General features: G+C 45.7%; 2 protein-coding genes across 4 annotated transcripts in view; one reads left to right on the top strand and one right to left on the bottom strand.

The window, feature by feature from the left end:
• DNAJA4 (DnaJ heat shock protein family (Hsp40) member A4) overlaps positions 1 to 3,708 on the top strand; it is a 17,450-nt gene extending 13,742 nt beyond the window's left edge. For both annotated transcript variants that reach the window (XM_017519350.1, XM_017519351.2), the window contains exons 7-8: positions 1,608 to 1,708; positions 1,809 to 3,708. In XM_017519350.1, coding sequence (XP_017374839.1) covers positions 1,608 to 1,708; positions 1,809 to 2,024 — 317 coding nt within the window. In that variant the 3' untranslated portion in view covers positions 2,025 to 3,708. The remainder of the gene's footprint in view (positions 1 to 1,607; positions 1,709 to 1,808) is intronic.
• Positions 3,709 to 4,774: 1,066 nt separating this feature from the next.
• Positions 4,775 to 18,844, bottom strand: part of WDR61 (WD repeat domain 61) — a 17,901-nt gene continuing 3,831 nt past the window's right edge. For both annotated transcript variants that reach the window (XM_017519353.2, XM_037735168.1), the window contains exons 2-11: positions 18,115 to 18,165; positions 17,120 to 17,147; positions 15,462 to 15,567; positions 14,759 to 14,931; positions 12,093 to 12,241; positions 11,761 to 11,854; positions 10,431 to 10,524; positions 8,175 to 8,267; positions 7,395 to 7,473; positions 4,775 to 5,059 (exon numbers count right to left, since the gene is read on the bottom strand). In XM_017519353.2, the coding sequence (XP_017374842.1) occupies positions 4,970 to 5,059; positions 7,395 to 7,473; positions 8,175 to 8,267; positions 10,431 to 10,524; positions 11,761 to 11,854; positions 12,093 to 12,241; positions 14,759 to 14,931; positions 15,462 to 15,567; positions 17,120 to 17,147; positions 18,115 to 18,126 (918 nt within the window). In that variant the 5' untranslated portion in view covers positions 18,127 to 18,165 and the 3' untranslated portion in view covers positions 4,775 to 4,969. The remainder of the gene's footprint in view (positions 5,060 to 7,394; positions 7,474 to 8,174; positions 8,268 to 10,430; positions 10,525 to 11,760; positions 11,855 to 12,092; positions 12,242 to 14,758; positions 14,932 to 15,461; positions 15,568 to 17,119; positions 17,148 to 18,114; positions 18,166 to 18,844) is intronic.

Here is an 18,844-nt window from a genome sequence, read left to right as displayed (position 1 = left end):
AGAAAAAAAAAAGTGATTTTGGAGCCACACAAGTGTGTGCTGCCCCAGCCTGTGGCAGGTGTTTGCCTGCTGGGGGAGCCTAACTCGAGGTCTTCTTCCTTCTCTTACCTGGAGTTTTCCACGCCTGGTCAGTTTCCCAGCTCCCGGCAAGCTGGAAGCACAGGCATGGAGAGCAGGGCTTGAGAGCAGCAAGTAGCGACACCTGATGGGAACAGGGAGACAGAAAAGCCCGCCGTGTGTCGCTTAACGAGGGGGGTACGTTCTGAGAAATGCATGGTTGGCGATTTGGTGTCGGCATCATAGAATGTACTCACAGACCCAGGTGGCACAGCTGGCTGCCCCTGAGGCTGTATGGCATAGCTCGTTGCTCCTGGGCTGAAACCTGCACAGCAGGTTGCTGTACTGAATACTGTGGGCAGCTCTAATATGATGCTGTATGTGGATATCTGAACACAGAAAGGGTGCAGTAAAAATTTGGTGTCATCTTACGTAAGCATCTTCATAAATGCAGTCTGTTGTGGACTGAAAGGTCGCTATGCTGTATTTCAAAAAAATGGAATAAACAAGAACATAAAAAGCCAGCAACCCGGAGCAGTTTAGCTCAGGGGCGGCCGTCCCGCACAGTCAATAGGCTCTGAAGGCCATGTGAGCCGCAGCCCTGCCCGTGAGTGACTGACTGTCAGGGATCGTCACTGGCTTACTTTATTTTTTAAACTTCCTCTTTAAAGATTTCCTCTTGGAGAGAGAGTTCGCTTTCTAGACAGTCCAGGGTGGGCCTGGACTGCTGAATAAATGAGTGTTTAGATTCCTCTCCACCGTCTCCCCCATTTTTTCTGAGCATTTTTCTGTCTCTGTCCGTTTTCATTGCTAAGCTGAAGGGCATACTTTATCAGAAACCCTTTGGTCCCTTTCTGTTTCCATGCTTGGAGGGAAGTCAGTTTTGGACTTGGGAGAGTGCCTCAGAGCCCTTGGGGTCTGAACTCCCCTGTGCCTTCCAAAGTCACGTAGCCGTAAGACCCAGCGGTGCCAGTGGGAGGGTGACTCTGGCTCGGCAGCGTGTGTGGAAGTGCGATGTGACCGGGAAGGAGCCTGCGGTGGCCAAGCCTCCCAGTCAGCGCCCTGCTAAGGAATCTGGGTGTCACCTGCAGGTGGCCGGGAGCCAGTTTTTATGCCAGGCAGGGGACTGGCTGGATTCTGTGGAGGCTTCTGCCTGTCTGTCAGGAGCAGTCCTGTCCCCCTCATGGGAGGGACACCTGTCCCCCCATGAAGGGACAGGCTGATGGGTGTTGGTCCCATTTTACACAGACTTGAGTGTCATAACTTCTAGGTCGCTTGTTTTAAACCTACCTCTGATGGCAGCTGCAGCATGCTGACTTCTTGACACGCTGCTGGAGCCCAGAGCATGGGCCATAGAGTCCCAACCCGACCCCTCTCACAGGCAGTACCTGACAAGGACACCTGGGATTGGGGCCAGCTTTCCAGTCAGATGCCGCGCTGCCTTTGCCCACTGCCACGGGGCGCTAGGGCCTGCCTCGGGCTCCCCGTGAGGGAGAGTGGCCTCTGCAGGCCCCTCTGCCCTCCTGCTTGATAACACCCTTCCTCTGCAGGTGAGGTGATAAAGCACGGGGACCTGAAATGTGTGCGCGATGAAGGGATGCCCATCTACAAAGCACCCCTGGAGAAAGGGATTCTCATCATACAGTTCCTAGTAAGTTCACTGTGTTTCATCGTCATGGACATATGATTAAATGCCTTCATTGGAAGGGGAAAAAACAGCCACCTTTTTTTTTCCACCTCGCCCTTCACAGGTAATCTTTCCTGAAAAACACTGGCTTTCCCTGGAAAAGCTTCCTCAGCTGGAAGCTCTACTCCCGCCTCGACAGAAAGTGAGGATAACAGATGACATGGATCAGGTGGAGCTGAAGGAGTTCAGTCCCAGTGAGCAGAACTGGCGCCAGCACAGGGAGGCCTACGAGGAGGACGAGGACGGGCCCCGGGCTGGAGTGCAGTGCCAGACAGCGTGACGTGGCGGGGCAGCGCGGCCCCGCCGGACTCGCACAGGATGTAAAGTTGGCACAATGAAAGTGGCATCGCTTTAATGGCCTCGTGTTTGGGGTGTCCTGTGTATGTGTTCAGCATTCTCAATTGCTGAGTGTCTTTTTGGTTTTTCTTTTTGCTGTAACTTAAGTTACAGCTTAATTTATATTTAAATGTTTTAAGTGTCAATCACCTCTAGTCTGCATATGGAATCTGTTCATTTCTATTTTCAGGATGTACTTTTGAGATGTCAGTGATTGCACCGACACTTTGTGCTTCTAGTGGCTTTGCCATAATTCAATGTCACCGATAAAGCACAGCCCAGTTAGCAGCTCAGCCCCTAGCAAACCCCGAGGCACAAAGTGGGCATCCTGGCCCATCTCTAGGTCTGTGGTTTCTCCTCCCTCCCTTGGCAGAGTTATTGAGGGCATGATCTCAGGGCTGCTAAGATAACATTTCTGAGGATTCTAGACGATCCTCTTGAAAAATAAAAGCACATCCATGGATCCAACATGGCTGCATGTGCCTGCTTAACAGGGCCAACTTAGTTCCACTGTTCTGTGCCCTTCAGTGGATGGAACGTGTGTCTGGTCATCTCTCTTGGAAGTTTTCTGAACCTTCCAAGCTCTGTGGTGAGGACAAACCAGTGTTTGGAATCATGCTGATACAACTGTTTTTCTGTGACCCCCCACACCTTGTTCTTTGTGGTTTTAATGATTTTCTGTTGACAACTTTTGCAATGCTCTCCCACCAAAGTGCTTCTTGTAGAGAAAACTAAATCCTTCTCTGTCCCTGGCAGCCCCAGAAGCCGAGGGAAAACGCTGCTGCTGTGGCCCACGGCACAGCCAGCTTCTCTGACTAGTAATCCTGGGTGACTTGAGGGTCTGCAAAGACAGAACTCCCCAGTGTTTTCCACGTCACTCTCCCAGACTCGGCTCCCTTCCAAAGGATCGTTCCTCTCATTGCATAGCCGTATTACAAAGGGCTTCCTGCTCAAGGGATGTTTTGGTGAGAACTGCACTGAGTTCCACTGTGGACTACAGTTTGTATGGACTACTACTGTAAATTATAGCTTGTGAGGAGGGATATTAGTCATTCTTTTATTCCTGACAGGTAGACTACAATTTGAACTTATGGTTACCTCAGTCTTTAGCCACTACTGCTAATTTCTAGCCCCCGAGTCACAGAAAACTTCTGCGCTGCTGGGTTAAAGCAGAGGTCACCTGTCAGATCTTATCTGGTTACATGGCACCTGAGAGTTTGACTCAGACCAGGGACCTTCCTTAGGAGGGTCAAAGGTCAGATCAGACTATGCAGGTAGGGTGAACCAGCTGGATGGACCGGGTTCTGCAGAACATTGCCAGCTAGTGGGGCATAATTTGCTCAAAGTATAGAAACAGCCCACCTGTGCTTACTTTGACCATTGGTCAAGATAGATATAAAACCACTTCTTCCAACTAAGCCTGTATGAAATCAATTTATAAGTGGACCACACTCCAGGGTGTTGTTTCTGTGCTGTGACTTCCTAATAAATTCTTGCTAAAGAACTGCTGTTTAGTGATGGAGCAAATTTTTACTTTCATGTAAGAGGAATTGGGAGAATGTTGCTTAAAATTTTATTCCACCTGTGCATTTGTCACTTTAAAATTAAAATTGAGCTGGTATGAGAGACAAGTGGCTTTTTCACTTTTTTGAGAGCTCCAGTGAAGTGTTACATGCCAGCTTGCCGCTCATTGGTTAATATATAATGGAATGAAGTTTCCACCCTCATGGAGCTTTATTTTGGGGGTGGGGGTGAATGCAAACAAAAAGTGGTAACTGCTGTGAAGAACATGAGGAATGAGGACCAGTAGAAGGGAATGGGGATCAGTAGAAGGGAATGGGGATCAGTAGGAGGGAATGGGGACGAGTGGAAGGGAATGGGGTGAGTAGAAGGGAATGGGGAAGAAGGCCTTACGAGGAGCTGGCATCTGGGCGGCTACTGGCATGCAGTGGGGGAACAGACCTCCGAAGGTCTTGGGGGAAAATGTGGTTCCAGGAGGGTGGGCAAGGCACACAGGAGGAAGTGGGGGCTATGCTAAAGAGAGTGGGCTTCATTCTGAGGGCAGTGAGTGGGGAAAAACACAGGACCTGACTCATAAGCTGACTCATAAGTTATGATCAATAAGAAGCGGTAAGCTTCCAAGTGTTTAGCTACTTACATCTTTCTCATTTACCTGAGTCTCAAGGGGGCTGTGGACGAGGAAACTGAGGTACAGACACTCTGATAGAACTAAGGTGGGCTAGAGTTCTGCGGCATGAGCGCAGGCCTGAGCCTCGGCATCGTTAAGGCAGCAAGAACAGGAGCCTGCCTTCCAACGTCTACCTAGCGTGTCAGAGGCCTCCCAAGTTAATAAGGGTAGGGAGGGCGTGGCAAGGGACATCTTTAATACATCAAGTAGAAAGATGCCCAGATAGGAGTACATAGTGTTCCCATGCAGTCAAATACACTCTTTCCTTCAGGACTCCCTTCTAAAATAGATCGGCTTCTTTATCACAGCTCTGAGGAGCTTGCTGCCGTATCTCACTGCAGGAGTCAGTTCCCTGGAAGAGTGAGCCTATATTTCTAAACTGGAAAGTTAAAGAAGTGCCGGGATCTCTTGATTGCTGAGACAAAGATTTCCTCTTAATGGCAGTCCCTCTCACTGTCCACTGGTAATCGGGTAACTGAAAACGGAAGCATGCTCAAGGACGCCAGTGTTTGCATTAAGAAAGCTCTATGTTAAAGTATGAACAGCATTTCCAATAAAACATGAAAAGATTTACATTGTATCTATAAAATTTAAGTCTTTGCTACAATAAATGCTATATTTCTCTTAAGCCTAAAAAGGTAAGGAATGTCATCATCAATCTGTACATTCTCTTTGCAGCATAATCCTGGAGACTCTGATGTTTAAATTGGACAGTCATAGATGTGAATTTCCTGGTCATCTCCCACAGACACAATTTTTGAGCCATTTCCATTGTATTTTACTCCCCAGACCTGTAAATTAAAAAAAAAAAAAAAAAGGTTTTGAAAATGCCGTCATTCTTTATAATGCTTACGAAACAAACATTCTTACTGTTGTTCTGAATCCAAACAAAATGAGATGAGGATGTGCTTGTACTTTTTAAACCAGTGGGAATGGAGGCTTAACCAAGCACCTTCCCTTCTTGCTATTTAATTAGCATTCTTTTCCCTTCCCACACACCCCCGAAAAAAAAAAATCATTTTTAAATACAGTCCTAACCAGGATTATCTACAGCCCTTTCAAAGAGTCAGAATCCTGAGGTGACCTAATGTCAGGAAGACAGAAGCCATAAGAGACCAACATTTATACTTCCAGGAAGAAACGGGTCCCACAACTACCCCCGAGGTCACTGCCGACAGGGAAAATCGCAAACTCTGCTCCTCAGCTGACAGTGTCCGCCCCCCATGGTCAGCAATTCTCACTCTGTTATTAGTGGCCTATGGAGCCTGCCTGTCCCCAGGAGCTAGACAGCATGATATTGTGGGCCATAGATTTTTATTTGCGATGTGTTGAATTAACAGATTCATACCTCCTTCCCAGACAGAATTGATGTGGCTGGACTTTCTCTAACCAGAAATAACTTCCTGATTATTAGGAGGTGATTCTGGGTGGTTAGCCTGTCACCTTAGCCCTGAGGCGGATGTCTAGCCCTGACTTTAGTGTTGTGACTGCGCCACATGATGTCACCACAATGACCCACGCAAACAAAGCAACAGCTAGCCGGGACTTAATCCCTGAGGAAGATGTTACATCCAGGAGTGAAATATCAAGATTCAACCCCCTCAGTTTTGTTAGAAACAATTTAAGATGAAAAGTAAAAAAGCATGAACAATGTTAGTTAAGTCCCATTTCAAAAAGGAGAAATCTATAGGACCATCTAAAAATATTTAAAACATATTAGAAGTCAATTTTACACTGCCATGGACATTTTATTTTATTTTATTTTTTTGAGACGGAGTTTCGCTCTCGTTACCCAGGCTGGAGTGCAATGGCGCGATCTCGGCTCACCGCAGCCTCCGCCTCCTGGGTTCAGGCAGTTCTCCTGCCTCAGCCTCCTGAGTAGCTGGGATTACAGGCACGTGCCACCATGCCCACGCCTGTAATCCCAGCACTTTGGGAGGCCGAGGCGGGTGGATCACAAGGTCAAGAGATCGAGACCATCCTGGTCAACATGGTGAAACCCCGTCTCTACTAAAAATACAAAAAAATCAGCTGGGCATGGTGACATTTTATTTTTTAAGCTTAGTTCCCCAAGACTTTCCAGTGGTTAGGACCAGCAGCCTTGGCCTCACCTGGGAGCTTGTTAGAAATACAGAATTTGAGGCTGGGCACCGTGGCTCACACCTGTAACCCCAGCACTTTGGGAGGCAGAGGCGGGTGGATCACCTGAGGTCAGGAGTTTGAGACCAGCCTGGCCAACATGGCAAAACCCTGTCTCTACTAAAAATATAAAAATTAGTGGGACGTGGTGGTACACGCCTGTAATCCCAGCTACACGGGAGGCTGAGGCAAGAGAATCACTTGAACCCAGGAGGCAGAAGTTGCAGTGGGCCGAGATCGTGCCACTGCACTCCAGCCTGGGCAACAGAGCGAGACTCCATCTCAAAAAAAGAAAAAAAAAGAAGAAACGCCTCGGGGGGGGTGGGGGGGCTATGTCAGACATACCGAAGTAGCATCTGCATTTGAACCAGGTTCCCAGGGGATACAAGCACACATGAATACCTTTGCTATTTCACATATTCACCTCGGCAAAGATAAAGACTCTGGTGAGCACACATTCCATTTAAAGACTGAAACAAGTTATCCATATCACTAAAGCCAAAAAACTTGTAAGAATTTCTAGCTTCTACTATATTGGAAAAAAAAAAAAATCACATCACTTCTTTGGACAGTTCCCAAACTGGCAAGTGGTGACTGTGTTTAAGCAATGGAATCTCCCGAAGAGGAAGGTCCTTGCTGAGCCTGCCATGGCCCAGCAGCCCCCAGTAGAGAGCCCCAGACGTGCCCCAGTCACCAGCTGAGGCAATTTCCAAAGGAGGCACTGAAGGACTGTGGGGCTAACACTATGCTTTCTGGCCTACGTGGGGCTACGCCTTGTGAGTTGCTAGGCTGACGGCACATTGCAGCCTCTGCACCCCAGACTGCACAGGAACTCTGGCTACAGAGTTGTCCGAGCAGACAGAGCAGCGCAGGCCCAGGCGTCTACTGGTCTCCACAGCTGGAGCAACAAGCTTAGGAAAAGAAAAGCTCTTTGGTACTATGGTTAGACAGCACCAGCAATCTAAAGATGAAGTAACAATGCCATACCTGATCCTGGTGATCAAAGAAGGTGTGAACACAAGTCCTCGTGCCAACATCCCAAACTTTCACACTTTTGTCAGATGAACTATTTTAAAAAATGAACAACAGTATCAAAAAACAGTTTCCAGACAGGTTTGAAGTTGGAAGGACTTCAACCAAAAATCCTTTGATGACTCAAATTCTTCCAACTTCAGACCCCCCAACCCCTGCGCCTCGGTACAGGAAATGGCCAGGTATCAGCATCACTGGGTGGCTTTCCTTCCTCACAGGGTAGCCATTTTCCTGAAATTCTGATCTGCCTGGCCCTCGTAGTAACTGTTCTCCAGGAGTCCTATTTCCAGATGGGAGGGAAGCCCGTTATGAAAACCAAGGCTCTCAGGAGGCCTCTAGAGCACTGTGCAACGCCTTCAAGTTGTCCACCTCCTGCTTTCCAGCTGTCTTGGCCATCCCAGGCCTGACCGACACTGGGATCTATAAACAACATTTGACAAAGAGATTTACATATTTTAAGTTAGCATTGGGACACAAGTCTACCTTAGAGTAACTTTGGTAGAAGCCTCAATTTATAATGAAAAAACTAAGTGTTTAACTGTTTAAAAGAATTCCTTGTTGACTTTCGCTACAGCTAAGTTCAACTAACTTCACTAAATACAAATTTTAAAAACTGCTGAAAACCAAGGCTACCTGAATAAAGGGTGAAACATCTTTAAATGTTAAGGCAATCTATACAGGAAGACTGCCCTCATCTTCCCCGCATTTTAGAAACTGCTAAGAATCATTAAGTACCTGGAAACAAAGTGAGTGTCATCAGGACAAAACGCCACGTTCAGCACCCAGGAAGCATGGCCGCTCAGTGTGCCAGCCAAATTGGCATGTTGTCTGAAATGGGAAAGGTCCAAACAGAGTTGAGACGTTAATTTCTAGAGTATAATCACTGAAGTGGAAAGTACATTATTAACTCTCCCCGTAAACTGGACCAAATGTGCTATCCTTAGAATGACCACGAATACCCTATCAAAAATTCCCCTTTCAATGAAGTACCATCAAGCATTAGAGGCAAATTTTCACAGCAGCATTAACCCATACTGTGTTGATGCCACCAAAAGCCAAGGATAAAACTTTAATAAAATCCTTTGAGCTGAAGCTCAAAATGAACAAAGAACCACGCTATAGAGACTTGGCAAGCCAACCCCTAAGATGAGGAAACTGCGACCCAACGGGCAAGGAAGCCATCTCAGGAGAGGGGCAAGCTCGGCCTCCTGTCTGCACCAGCAGCCCTTCCACGTGGGGCCGGTGCTACCAGTGCAAGGAGAGCATCAAGATGTATCCACCATGACAGGTGTGGCTCCGAGAGACCGTTTTATTTTAACCTAATCAAGAACAAGACAGGTCTAATTACTACAGCCATTTTCATTTTTTTAATAAAAATGAAACCCAGTCACCTCCGGCAGGAGAACCACCCTAGGGCCTAACTGAGGTCAGTAATTTTACCCCTGAACACAGATCTTGGCAGAGTGGAGCAGACCTCAGTTACGGGCCAGGAGGAAGTCTCAGTGGGATACAGAGGGGCCATGGGAGGGTGGAAAGTCTTGGGTCTTAAGTAAAAAGATCAGTAGTTACTAGGGGCTCAGGGCAGGAGGAAGGGATGATATGGTAGAGCACGGGTTTTTAGGGCAGTGAAATTGTTCCACGTGACACTGGAATGAGTGGTGGCTACGTCATTATACATTTGTCAAAACTCATAGAATGTACCACACAAAGAGGAAACCCTAATGTAAACTATGCACTTTAATGAATAATAATACATCGATATTGGGCGAAAAAACCAGTCTTGGGTCTTCATTCAGTGCCACCTCCTTGGACAAATCGCCACCTCAGCTTGGGTTTCTCATGTGCAAAACTGGGATAGGAATCTGTGCTGCCACCTCACTAGTTGCGGGGAGGATCAATAAAACAGTGGCAATGGAAGCAATAAAGTCACAAACGAAGGAACTGCTGCATTTATACTGCCTCTGCCACTACCAGGCAAGTACAACTCCCCGGAGGTATCTTCCCCTCTGGGCGATAGCACCTTCCTTCAGCTCTAATTCCAAAAGCTGCAGTTCGAACTCTATGTCTAGCTGATAACCTTTTGCCATAAAAGGCTGCGTTTTAACCAGAAGTGGGCTAGAAGGAGCTGCGTTCCTGCTCTGAGGTTTAAAGCCCCAAGCAACTCTCACAGGCCCCTGAAAGGATGCACACGGATGGTCGGGGTTGCAGTGCGTGCAGGAGGCCTAGGCACCCATGTCTGGGGCTGGGGCAGGATATGTGCGTGCAGTGGATCAGAATGCCCTGCTGAGGAGCAATGAGCCGGAGGCACCCCTGCAGGGAGAGCTGAGCCCAGCACCTAGACGCAGCATCAAGAACACAGATTGAACACATTACAGGGGATAGCTCGGGGGTGGCGGGTGGCGGGGGAACAGGAGCCAGGGCTAAAAATGATGGGGGAAAACATGAAGAGGAAGGGGCCTGCAGAGGTTTACAATGATGGCTGTGAATCAAAGAGGACGATTAACTTGCTTCTATACTTGCAGTCAAGGGCCCAAACCAAAAACGCTCCCATCTGGACATGTAGTGGGGCAGCTTATAAACTGCTCCCTAACTAGGGCAGAGGTGTGAATGCTAGAACAGCCCTATCCTTGAAAATGGATGCTCTAATTTTTTCTTGTCACCAGGGGCCAGCTACAGCCCATGGCTCCATTTCCTCATCTGTATATTACTTACCTATCCCAAAGAAATCAGTAAGCTCACAAAAATCGGGCTGCCTGAGAAAAAGTAGCAAGTACCTGATCCTACCCATGCACATCCTCTTGCAAGCAGCCCTTGACACACACTAAAAATGGGCACTGAATGGGGGAGGATCGTCTGGGGAGTCAAGGTGTCCGATGTGACTTGAGCACAGGTCTTGACAAGGGCTCCTCCCTAGGGCTCCTTGTAACAATAAGGAGACAAGATGGGCATCAGCAGTGAGTGAGACCCCTTTAATCTTGAAAGGTAACTTACACATCATAGATCTTGATGTAGCCGTCATCTGAAGCAGTGACAAGGAGCTGGGAGTCCGGGGAAAAGGTCAAGGAGCGAATGGGCATGGCATGGCCTGAAATTCATAAAGGCCCTTGTTAATCTGGTGAACCACTGTCTCCTCACTCAACTTCCCATGGACAATGCCCCTTTTAACAATCATGAACCACTGGGTTGAACTGCCCAGGTGCTTTAGGCAGAAAAGCAAGAGTTCTGACTGGGCCCTTCCTCTTAATGTTCTCAAAACATCCACATAACCCCAGTCTCTCCTCCTGGAGCCATTTCTCCTTAGTTCCCTTCGCTGCCCTCCGCATGCACTGCTTTAAAGAGCTTCTCCACTATAATATGGCCACAGAAGGAAATATACATCGCTCCTGATTTGTAAGGTTGAACAAATTAAGAAGTTCTTTCCCTACCAAATCCTTTATTATAGAGTAAAGGATAAACTACAGCAATGTGAGGAGATGATACATTCACTTGATCAGAATTCAAAACAGCGCAAAAGTACATGTAATAAGGTCTCCCTCCGACCCTACTCCTGTTCTTTAGCTACCCAGTCTTCCTTTCCAGAGGCCACCAGTGTGGACAATGGGCACAGTACTTTCATCCATCTTCAAGTTATCAACAAAAAGTTGTTTCCAATCACAAGTTCATCAGAATCCAAAATGACAGAAATGAGACATTCATATAGCAAATATATATTAATACACACATATATATAATGTGATATATTACCATATAATAAATAAAAAGTAAGTCTGTTCACCCAAACAAGCATTTAACACTGTTACAAGAACTGGTAAGTCTAGGTCAAATCTACAGTGACAGGCCAGGTATGGTGGCTCATGTCTGTAATCCCAGCACTTTGGGAGGCCAAAGAGGGAGGATCTCTTGAAGCCAGGAGTTAGAGACCAGTCTGGGAAACACAGCAAGACCCTGTCTCTACAAAAAATTTAAAAACTAGCCAGGCATGCTGGTGTGCACCTGCAGTCCCAGCTACACAGAAGGCTGAGGTGGGACAATCCCTTGAGCCCAAGAATTCAAGGCTACAGTGAGCTATGATCATGCCACTGCACTCCAGCCTGGGAGCAAGACCCTGTCTCTAAAAAAAAAAAAAAAAAAAAAAAAAAAAAAAACAACTACAGTGACAAGACTAAAACCTGGAGGCATTTCAGTTTTCCAATTCAGAGTGATATTTTGTAAATCCAATGCCCATTTGCCATTTAATGGCATTTTAATGAAAGAATAATGAAAGAATGATTCCTTTGTGATTTGATAACCCAGTTTGTAGAAATAAGATGATGAGACATACCTTCCAGTGTATGCAGAAGTTTTCCAGTTGCAATATCAAAAATATTGATGATTCCATCGATGGCTCCACTGGCTAGGTATTTCCCATCAGGACTCTGTTCAGAGGACATAGGGGAAAACCAGCACTTTCAGACTCCATGTTGTTAAGCTATCCCTACCAAACACAACCAAACCTCCTGCTGGCTACACATCTAACTGGTTACCTGGCAAACCCCACCAGAGAGACAGCAGCTGCCTGACCAGGCCAAGGCAGAATCTGTGCCAAGGACTGCAACAGGCTGGAAGGGTAAACTAAAAGAATCAGAAGGAGAAAAGAGAGCAATGTTTCCTTACATATGCAATACTAAGAATGAATTTTCCTCTCGTGTCCAAAGAATATTCCTTTTTCCCACTTTCCACACCAAAAATGTTCACTTTCCCAACATGAGTTCCTGTGGCCAGATACTGGGAATCAGGAGAAAAGGCCAAAGTCCAGGCATCCACTGAACAGAGAAAAGAAGGACAAAAATACAGTGAGAAAAGATTTGGCCTTAATTTTAAAAACTGAAGTTTCACCACAAGACACATCTTTTTAAACTGGAGTAGCAGTGTCCTGATTCAGAAGATTATGTTGTAAAGATGCTAATTCTTTTATCAAGTTTAAATTAACTTTAAGGGTTTCTGAAATTTTTAATAAAAATAGGACAATACCAAGTGTTAGCAAGGATGTGAAGAGACCAGAACCTTCATACATCACTGGGAACGTGAAACGGCACAGCCATTTTGAAAACCAGTTTGACCATTTCTCAAGTGAAAACAAACACTTACCATAACACCCAGCAATACTACTCCTAGGTAACCACCCCAAAGAAATGCAAACCTATGTCCACACAGAGACTGGCACACTCATGGCCTTTGCTTCCTCCTACTTCCTCACTTCTCCAGGATTTGGGATTGTCTCTCTTCTCCTTTTCTCTTCCTGTGTTGTGGTTCAGATTCCCCATGCATATTTTCAAGATAGATAGAAACTAAGAGTCCATTTTCCTTACATTGATTAGACCCAAACTCATCCGAGGAGTTTCACCTTCAGATGAATTTAGCTGCTCTTCAGCTGTCGATAGCAATGCTTGCTTTTGTTACTGGACCAAATAACTGTTGGCTGTTTATTGGCCTGGTCTAGTTTTATGCAGAGTCCTATCCAAAAAGAAAATAAATCAAACTTTCAGACTCCATGATTCTATCTTTATTTTTTTGAGATGGAGTCTTACTTTGGGCCCAGGCCGGGGTGCGGTGATGTGATCTCGAGTTCAGGCAACTCTCCTGCCTCAGCCTCCCAAGTAGCTGCGGCTACAGGCGCACACCACTATGCCTCGCTAATTTTTTGTAATTTTTAGTAGAGATGGGGCTTCACCATGTTGGCCAGGCTGATCTTGAACTCCTGACCTCAAGTGATCCAACCACCTCAGCCTCCCAAAGTGCTGGGATTACAGGCGTGAGCCACCGCGCCTGGCCTCTTCTGTCTTTTTCTTTCATAAAAGTAACTTTTAAAACGTTGCCACACTTGGAGAATATCCAGTAAAAGGTACTGTTTATCAGGGAAAGTGAGCTGGCTATATATACCATCCTTTTACTTGGTACCATTCCAGCACTTCAGCTGCCTTTGGCCCAGGACTGTAACCAGCATGCAATGACACCAGCATTATGAGCCCTGGGAAAGCTTAGTACCCAAGGTGAAAAGGTAGAAACAATTCTACCTCTTCCTCTTTTCTTAAGACCATGCTTATATATTAGAGTCTTAATAGACTTTGCAGGATAGTGTGGGGACCCAAGTCCTCTGTAAGTAATGTAAGCAGGGTAAGGGCGCATGTCAAGACAAGCATCTGGGGAGTCAGAGTGCATCTGGGTAGCTTCTTCCAAATATATATCCCACACCATGTATTCCGAACACTACAATTCAGTGGATCCAAAATATGGACTGGGCGTGCATATTCTTAAAAAAGGTCCAGTGGTAAGAATTACAGACAGGAAATACTGCTTCTGAGGGAAAATGCACTCAGTTTTGAGACAACCCAGCCTCTCTGAAAATCCTGGGACCATCACTCCTTCCAATACAGGAACAGCCTAGTGTGGCTACTGAGTATAACTGGCGGGAGGTGAATCCATCCAGGGCACCAATCAAGGGAACTGTCTTCATGGAACGAACAGCAGTTCTATCATCAACCCGCAAAGGGCTGTGCCAGAGAGATGCCAGGCTATCTGCAACCTCTAGTGGTTACCACCCATTCTGGCAGAACAGGTTCTGCTGGTGAATGCTGGGCAGCCATTTATAAGTAAATATGAAGCTCAAAAGAACCCTGAAATGTCTTGCTGTTCCACATTAATCAGCCTATGATGTCAACTTCTGTCATCTCAGATGATGTTTATCAAGGCTGCTGGACAAGATTATGCTGTTCTGCCGTACTTAAAACAAAATCGATGTTTCTTAGAAGTTTCATACACATCACATACCACGAATCACACCCTTTAACCAAATTTAGTAGGGACGAGAATGACACAGATCTATAAGGACCCAGTGCTTTACATTTTAGGCTTCCATAAAGCAGTGAATGGAGCAGTTCAGAATATGGCAAACAGAGAATCTCTGGAAAATACAAAATACAGGTCAACAACCCCAAACCAGCAGTTTTAAAATCCAAAAAGCTCTAGAAACCACAGGCTTTTCCATAGGTTTACTACCAAAAGTCATTTGGCAGCAAAACTTAAGCTGAAGTGACATAGGCTATTTATAGCCTTTATTTATCTCACACAGTGTGAACACTCATGTTTAGCTGCAGAGGTATTAGTGTTTCATTAGAGTGCTGTTTCCAGCCCCCAGAATTGTAGGTGATATACAATTCACACACCCATTATCATCCCTCTCAACTCCAAAAAATTCAGAGCTGCAAAACACATCTATCCCTAAAGATTTTGGAAAAGAAATCATGAACCTTTATTATATCCCCTAAAAGTAAAACTCTTACCAGGTCCTGCATCTATGGACTTTATCTGTTTGCCATTTTCCAAGTCCCAAAGACGAATATGAGCATCAAGAGAACTGGATGCAGCAATGGGCAGGGTGTGGCTGATGTCCACAGACACCACTCCCAGCTGATGTCCCTCCAGACTCCACTGCAGGTCCAGTCTCTCATCACGCCTTCAACAGGGGACAGAGAAATGGATTTCTTCACACAGAACACACTTTACCTGGCATCTGAAATTCTGGGTCCCTGTGACTATGTAATACCAATGGTCTATGAAATACAGAATCAGAGAAGAATCAACAAGCTATAGGACACCAAATGCTGCCAGGTTTTAAATGTAGAGCTAAGATTTTTTTTTTTTTCTTTTTTTTAAAAGATGGGGTTTTACCATTTTGGTGAGGCTGGTCTTGAACTCCCGACCTCAGGTGATCCGCCTGCCTTGGCCTCCAAAGTGCTTGGATTACAGGTGTGAGCCACCACGCCCGGCCTAAGATTTTTTTTTTTTTTTTTTTAACTTTAAGGCTTTAATATGGAGTAATAGGAAAACAAGTGGGGAAAACAAGCTGCTTTTTTATAACACCATATTGCTATTGCTTTCTTGCCTAGAAAAAAAGTATTTCCCGGACTGCAGCTGGAGAGTTCAGAAGCAAAACCGCAGCCCTCAATTTTCTGAGGCTATTTGTGTTAGGGGAGAGGCACTCACCATTTCCAGACCTTTACCAGGTCATCCAGGGAGCCTGTGACCACCGTCTCAGAGTTTTCCTTCTTGTTTGTCCCCCAAGCAACTGACCAAATGGCATCATCATGAGCTAGAATGCAAAGTGCTTCACTGATAAAGTCTTCATGCATAGGACTTCTAAATTTAATGTGATAAAATGAAGCTGAAATACTGTTCAACAATTGTGAGGTAACATTTATTTGTATTTGCTTTACTACTTTACAAAGGGCTTTCCTATACAGCTTGTATTGAAATGTTGGGGCCACGTGTGAAAAATGGAGTTTCTGAAGAAGCTACTTGCCCTAAATCTCATGTTTACCAGGCAGGAAGGCAGTACTTTGGACTCCAAATCCAGTGTTCTTTCTTTTAGCATCCTATCTGGCATACAGGAGTCCAGAATGGCTATCACTTGGCTAAAACAAGTGAAACCACTGGGGAAGTAACAGATACACCTCGGTAACAGATACACCTAAAGATCTTTGGAAACAAGCAGGCAGTTCAACTCTAAACAGTATATAGTCTAAAAGAAAATACCTACTATAGCCTCCATCTATAAAGTTGCCTTTCCCCACAAGTATCTTTGTTACGGTTAATGGGCCAATTATTACAGCAATCCTATGTAATAGGTATTATTAATATCCTTATTTTACAGACGAGGAATGAGAGGTGCTAGGATTCGATTCCAATCTCTATTAATTAAAGTCTGCCTTAAATCTAAGTCTGTAAGCTGCATGTTTGGTAGGCCACGCTGTTGTATGTGCAGACCCCGTGTGGATGTAAAAATGTGACAAGTGCACACAGAGGCTTTACCCTGCCTGGCAACACTCCTCCAGCCATACCTTCCCAATGAATAGAAAGGCATTAAACTTAAATAGCTGTGTATTACACACAGAGGTGTGGCTTCCATTTAAACCCCGCCTACCTCAAGCCTGCTAACTTGCCACCTGGATGGCAACAGCTGCATATATTATCTGTGATAATATCATATAAAGCCGTTTATCATATATAGCTGTAGGTCATTATCGAGGCTACAGTGAAGAAATGAGACGGGTGAGTAGCCCATACACAAATGTGACTCCTTTTCGGGTACCAAGCTCTGTACCATGGTCAGCTACAATCCCAGCCTGGATTGTGACCTGCCACCTGCTCTGCCATCCCCCCCACTGCCACTGCTGCACAGCTCCCAGCCCTCCCAGTGCACTCAGTGGCCTCAAGAGAAATTCATCTCACTATGATAGGCTTCACTTTCATTAAGGGTCAAAGCAAGTTCTGAGTTCGGGAACAGGCTGAGGTTCGCCTCTCCGGATGGGCCGGCACTAACAGAGTTTTGGGGCTCAAAGCATTTCCTTTTTCCACCTCGGCAGCTGGGAAGCTCGGTCAGGTCTTCCTCAGGTGGGAAAATTTTCCTCCGCCTGGAATTCTCCAACCTATCACGATGACTGCTTTTTTTTTTTAGTTGGTTGTTAGGTTTTTGTTGTCGTTTGTTTGTTTTTAAGCGTACTTATTTTCAGCTGCCAATTCTTCTGCAAAGTGAGTATACTTGGAAACTACATGTCTGGTCATCTTGACAAAAATCTTAAAGAAACCAGGGACGACACAGTTTTTTTCCACAGATGACCTGCTTAAACAGGCAGGCTACTCACCTTGCTCTTGTTTGAAGAGAATACCATACTGAAAAAGAACAGAAGCCACATTAAACCCACGGTCAGATTTCAGACGTCTCACATTGCCTCCCCCCCAAGCAGACAGAGGCACTACAGTGTCAGCTGCTTCCTCTGCGGCCACCCCGGCCATCCTACAAGCTCCTCGATTCACACTCAGGCAAGATTTGCATAGTCATATCAGAAACAAATTCTTAAACAAACTGTTACTCTCCCCCTTCCTACTACCCACATTCACCCAACAGAGACCAATAAATTATGTTTTCTTTTTCTGCTCTGATCACCAAGGAAGCTCAGAGTCCAGTTTGCAGCTTAAGTTTTGCAGAATAGCCTATTTCCTTTGCCCCTAATCTTATTACAAAGATACGTTTCTCCTGTTCTATCTCCTATCCCAATCTTTTTTTTTTTTTTTTTTTTAACCTCCTTTTTTTTTTTTTTTTTTTTTTTTTTTTGAGACAGAGTCTTGCTCTGTCGCCCAGGCTGGAGTGCAGTGGCGTGATTTTGGCTCACTGCAACCTCTGCCTCCCAGGATCAAGCAATTCTCAGCCTCAGCCTCCCAAGTAGCTGGGATTACAGGTGCCTGGTACCACACCCAGATATTTTTTGTATTTTTAGTAGAGATGGGGTTTCACCATCTTGGCCAGGCTGGTCTTGAACTCCTGACCTCGTGATCCACCCGCCTCGGCCTCCCAAAGTGCTGGGATTACAGGTGTGAGCCACCACACCCAGCCTGTACCTCTTTTAAGCTTCTTCTATTACTCACTAAACTGTAGTCAAGACTTAGATGAACCAATCCTCCTCTTAGTGTTTGCATTTTACTAGTCCCACCTAACACTGTGGTGACTGGTTACCCAGGGTCATCCAGCTCTTCAGGAGCACGGCAAGAACGAGATGCTAGTTTCTTGACTACATGCCCTGGAAACCTACTGGACTTGAACTTGGCAAAGAGACCAGCTTCCCTTCAACACAGGCCTTACCTGGTTGGTCATTTCCTTAACCAAGGATCGAGGGCAAAAGGCCAGACAGCTCTGTGGAAACAACACCAGGATTTCAGTAAGGGGGTGGCATCAGGATACAAGGGCCTATAGGAAGTTCCCCTTGACCAAGAAAATAAGGCAACTCCTTATTATGAAGTTTTTCTGACACGCTTCTGTGGGTCAGTACCAAGAACCCCCTCCACGATCCCTACCAGGTGGTATGACCTTCTTTCCTTCCACTGAACCTATGGACTCAATTAGCACCTACTCCTATCCCATGGTTTCTTCACCTCAAATGTCACTGCAGAAAGTGACCAGTCTCTGTCCCTTGCTGCTCTTTGGAGAGGAAAAAAACACAGTTCCTTTTAATAACAAATATTATTTATTCAAAACAAACATGGGGGAATCCAAAGATGGCAAAGTTCTTACTTTACATGCAAAGGTCTCAACCAAAAATGCCTTTAGGAGCCAAAGGCAGGTAAATAAGGGCAAAGGCTGAAGGGAGACACGTGTAAAGACAGAGTGACCATCCTGGCCAAAATGGTGAAACCCCATCTCTACTAAAAACACAAAAACTAACTGGGCATGCTGGTGCACGACTGCAGTCCCAGCTACTCAAGAAGCTGAGGCAAGGGAATCGCTTCAACCCGGGAGCCAGAGGTTGCAGTGAGCCGAGATCATACCACTGCACTTCAGCCCAGGAGAAAGAGCAAGACTCTGTCTCAAAAAA

Source organism: Cebus imitator, unplaced genomic scaffold, assembly GCF_001604975.1.
Source record: "Cebus imitator isolate Cc_AM_T3 unplaced genomic scaffold, Cebus_imitator-1.0 Scaffold737, whole genome shotgun sequence".
NCBI lineage: Eukaryota > Metazoa > Chordata > Mammalia > Primates > Cebidae > Cebus > Cebus imitator.
Note: the sequence above shows the minus strand (reverse complement) of the source record. Positions and strands in the feature narration are given on the sequence as shown.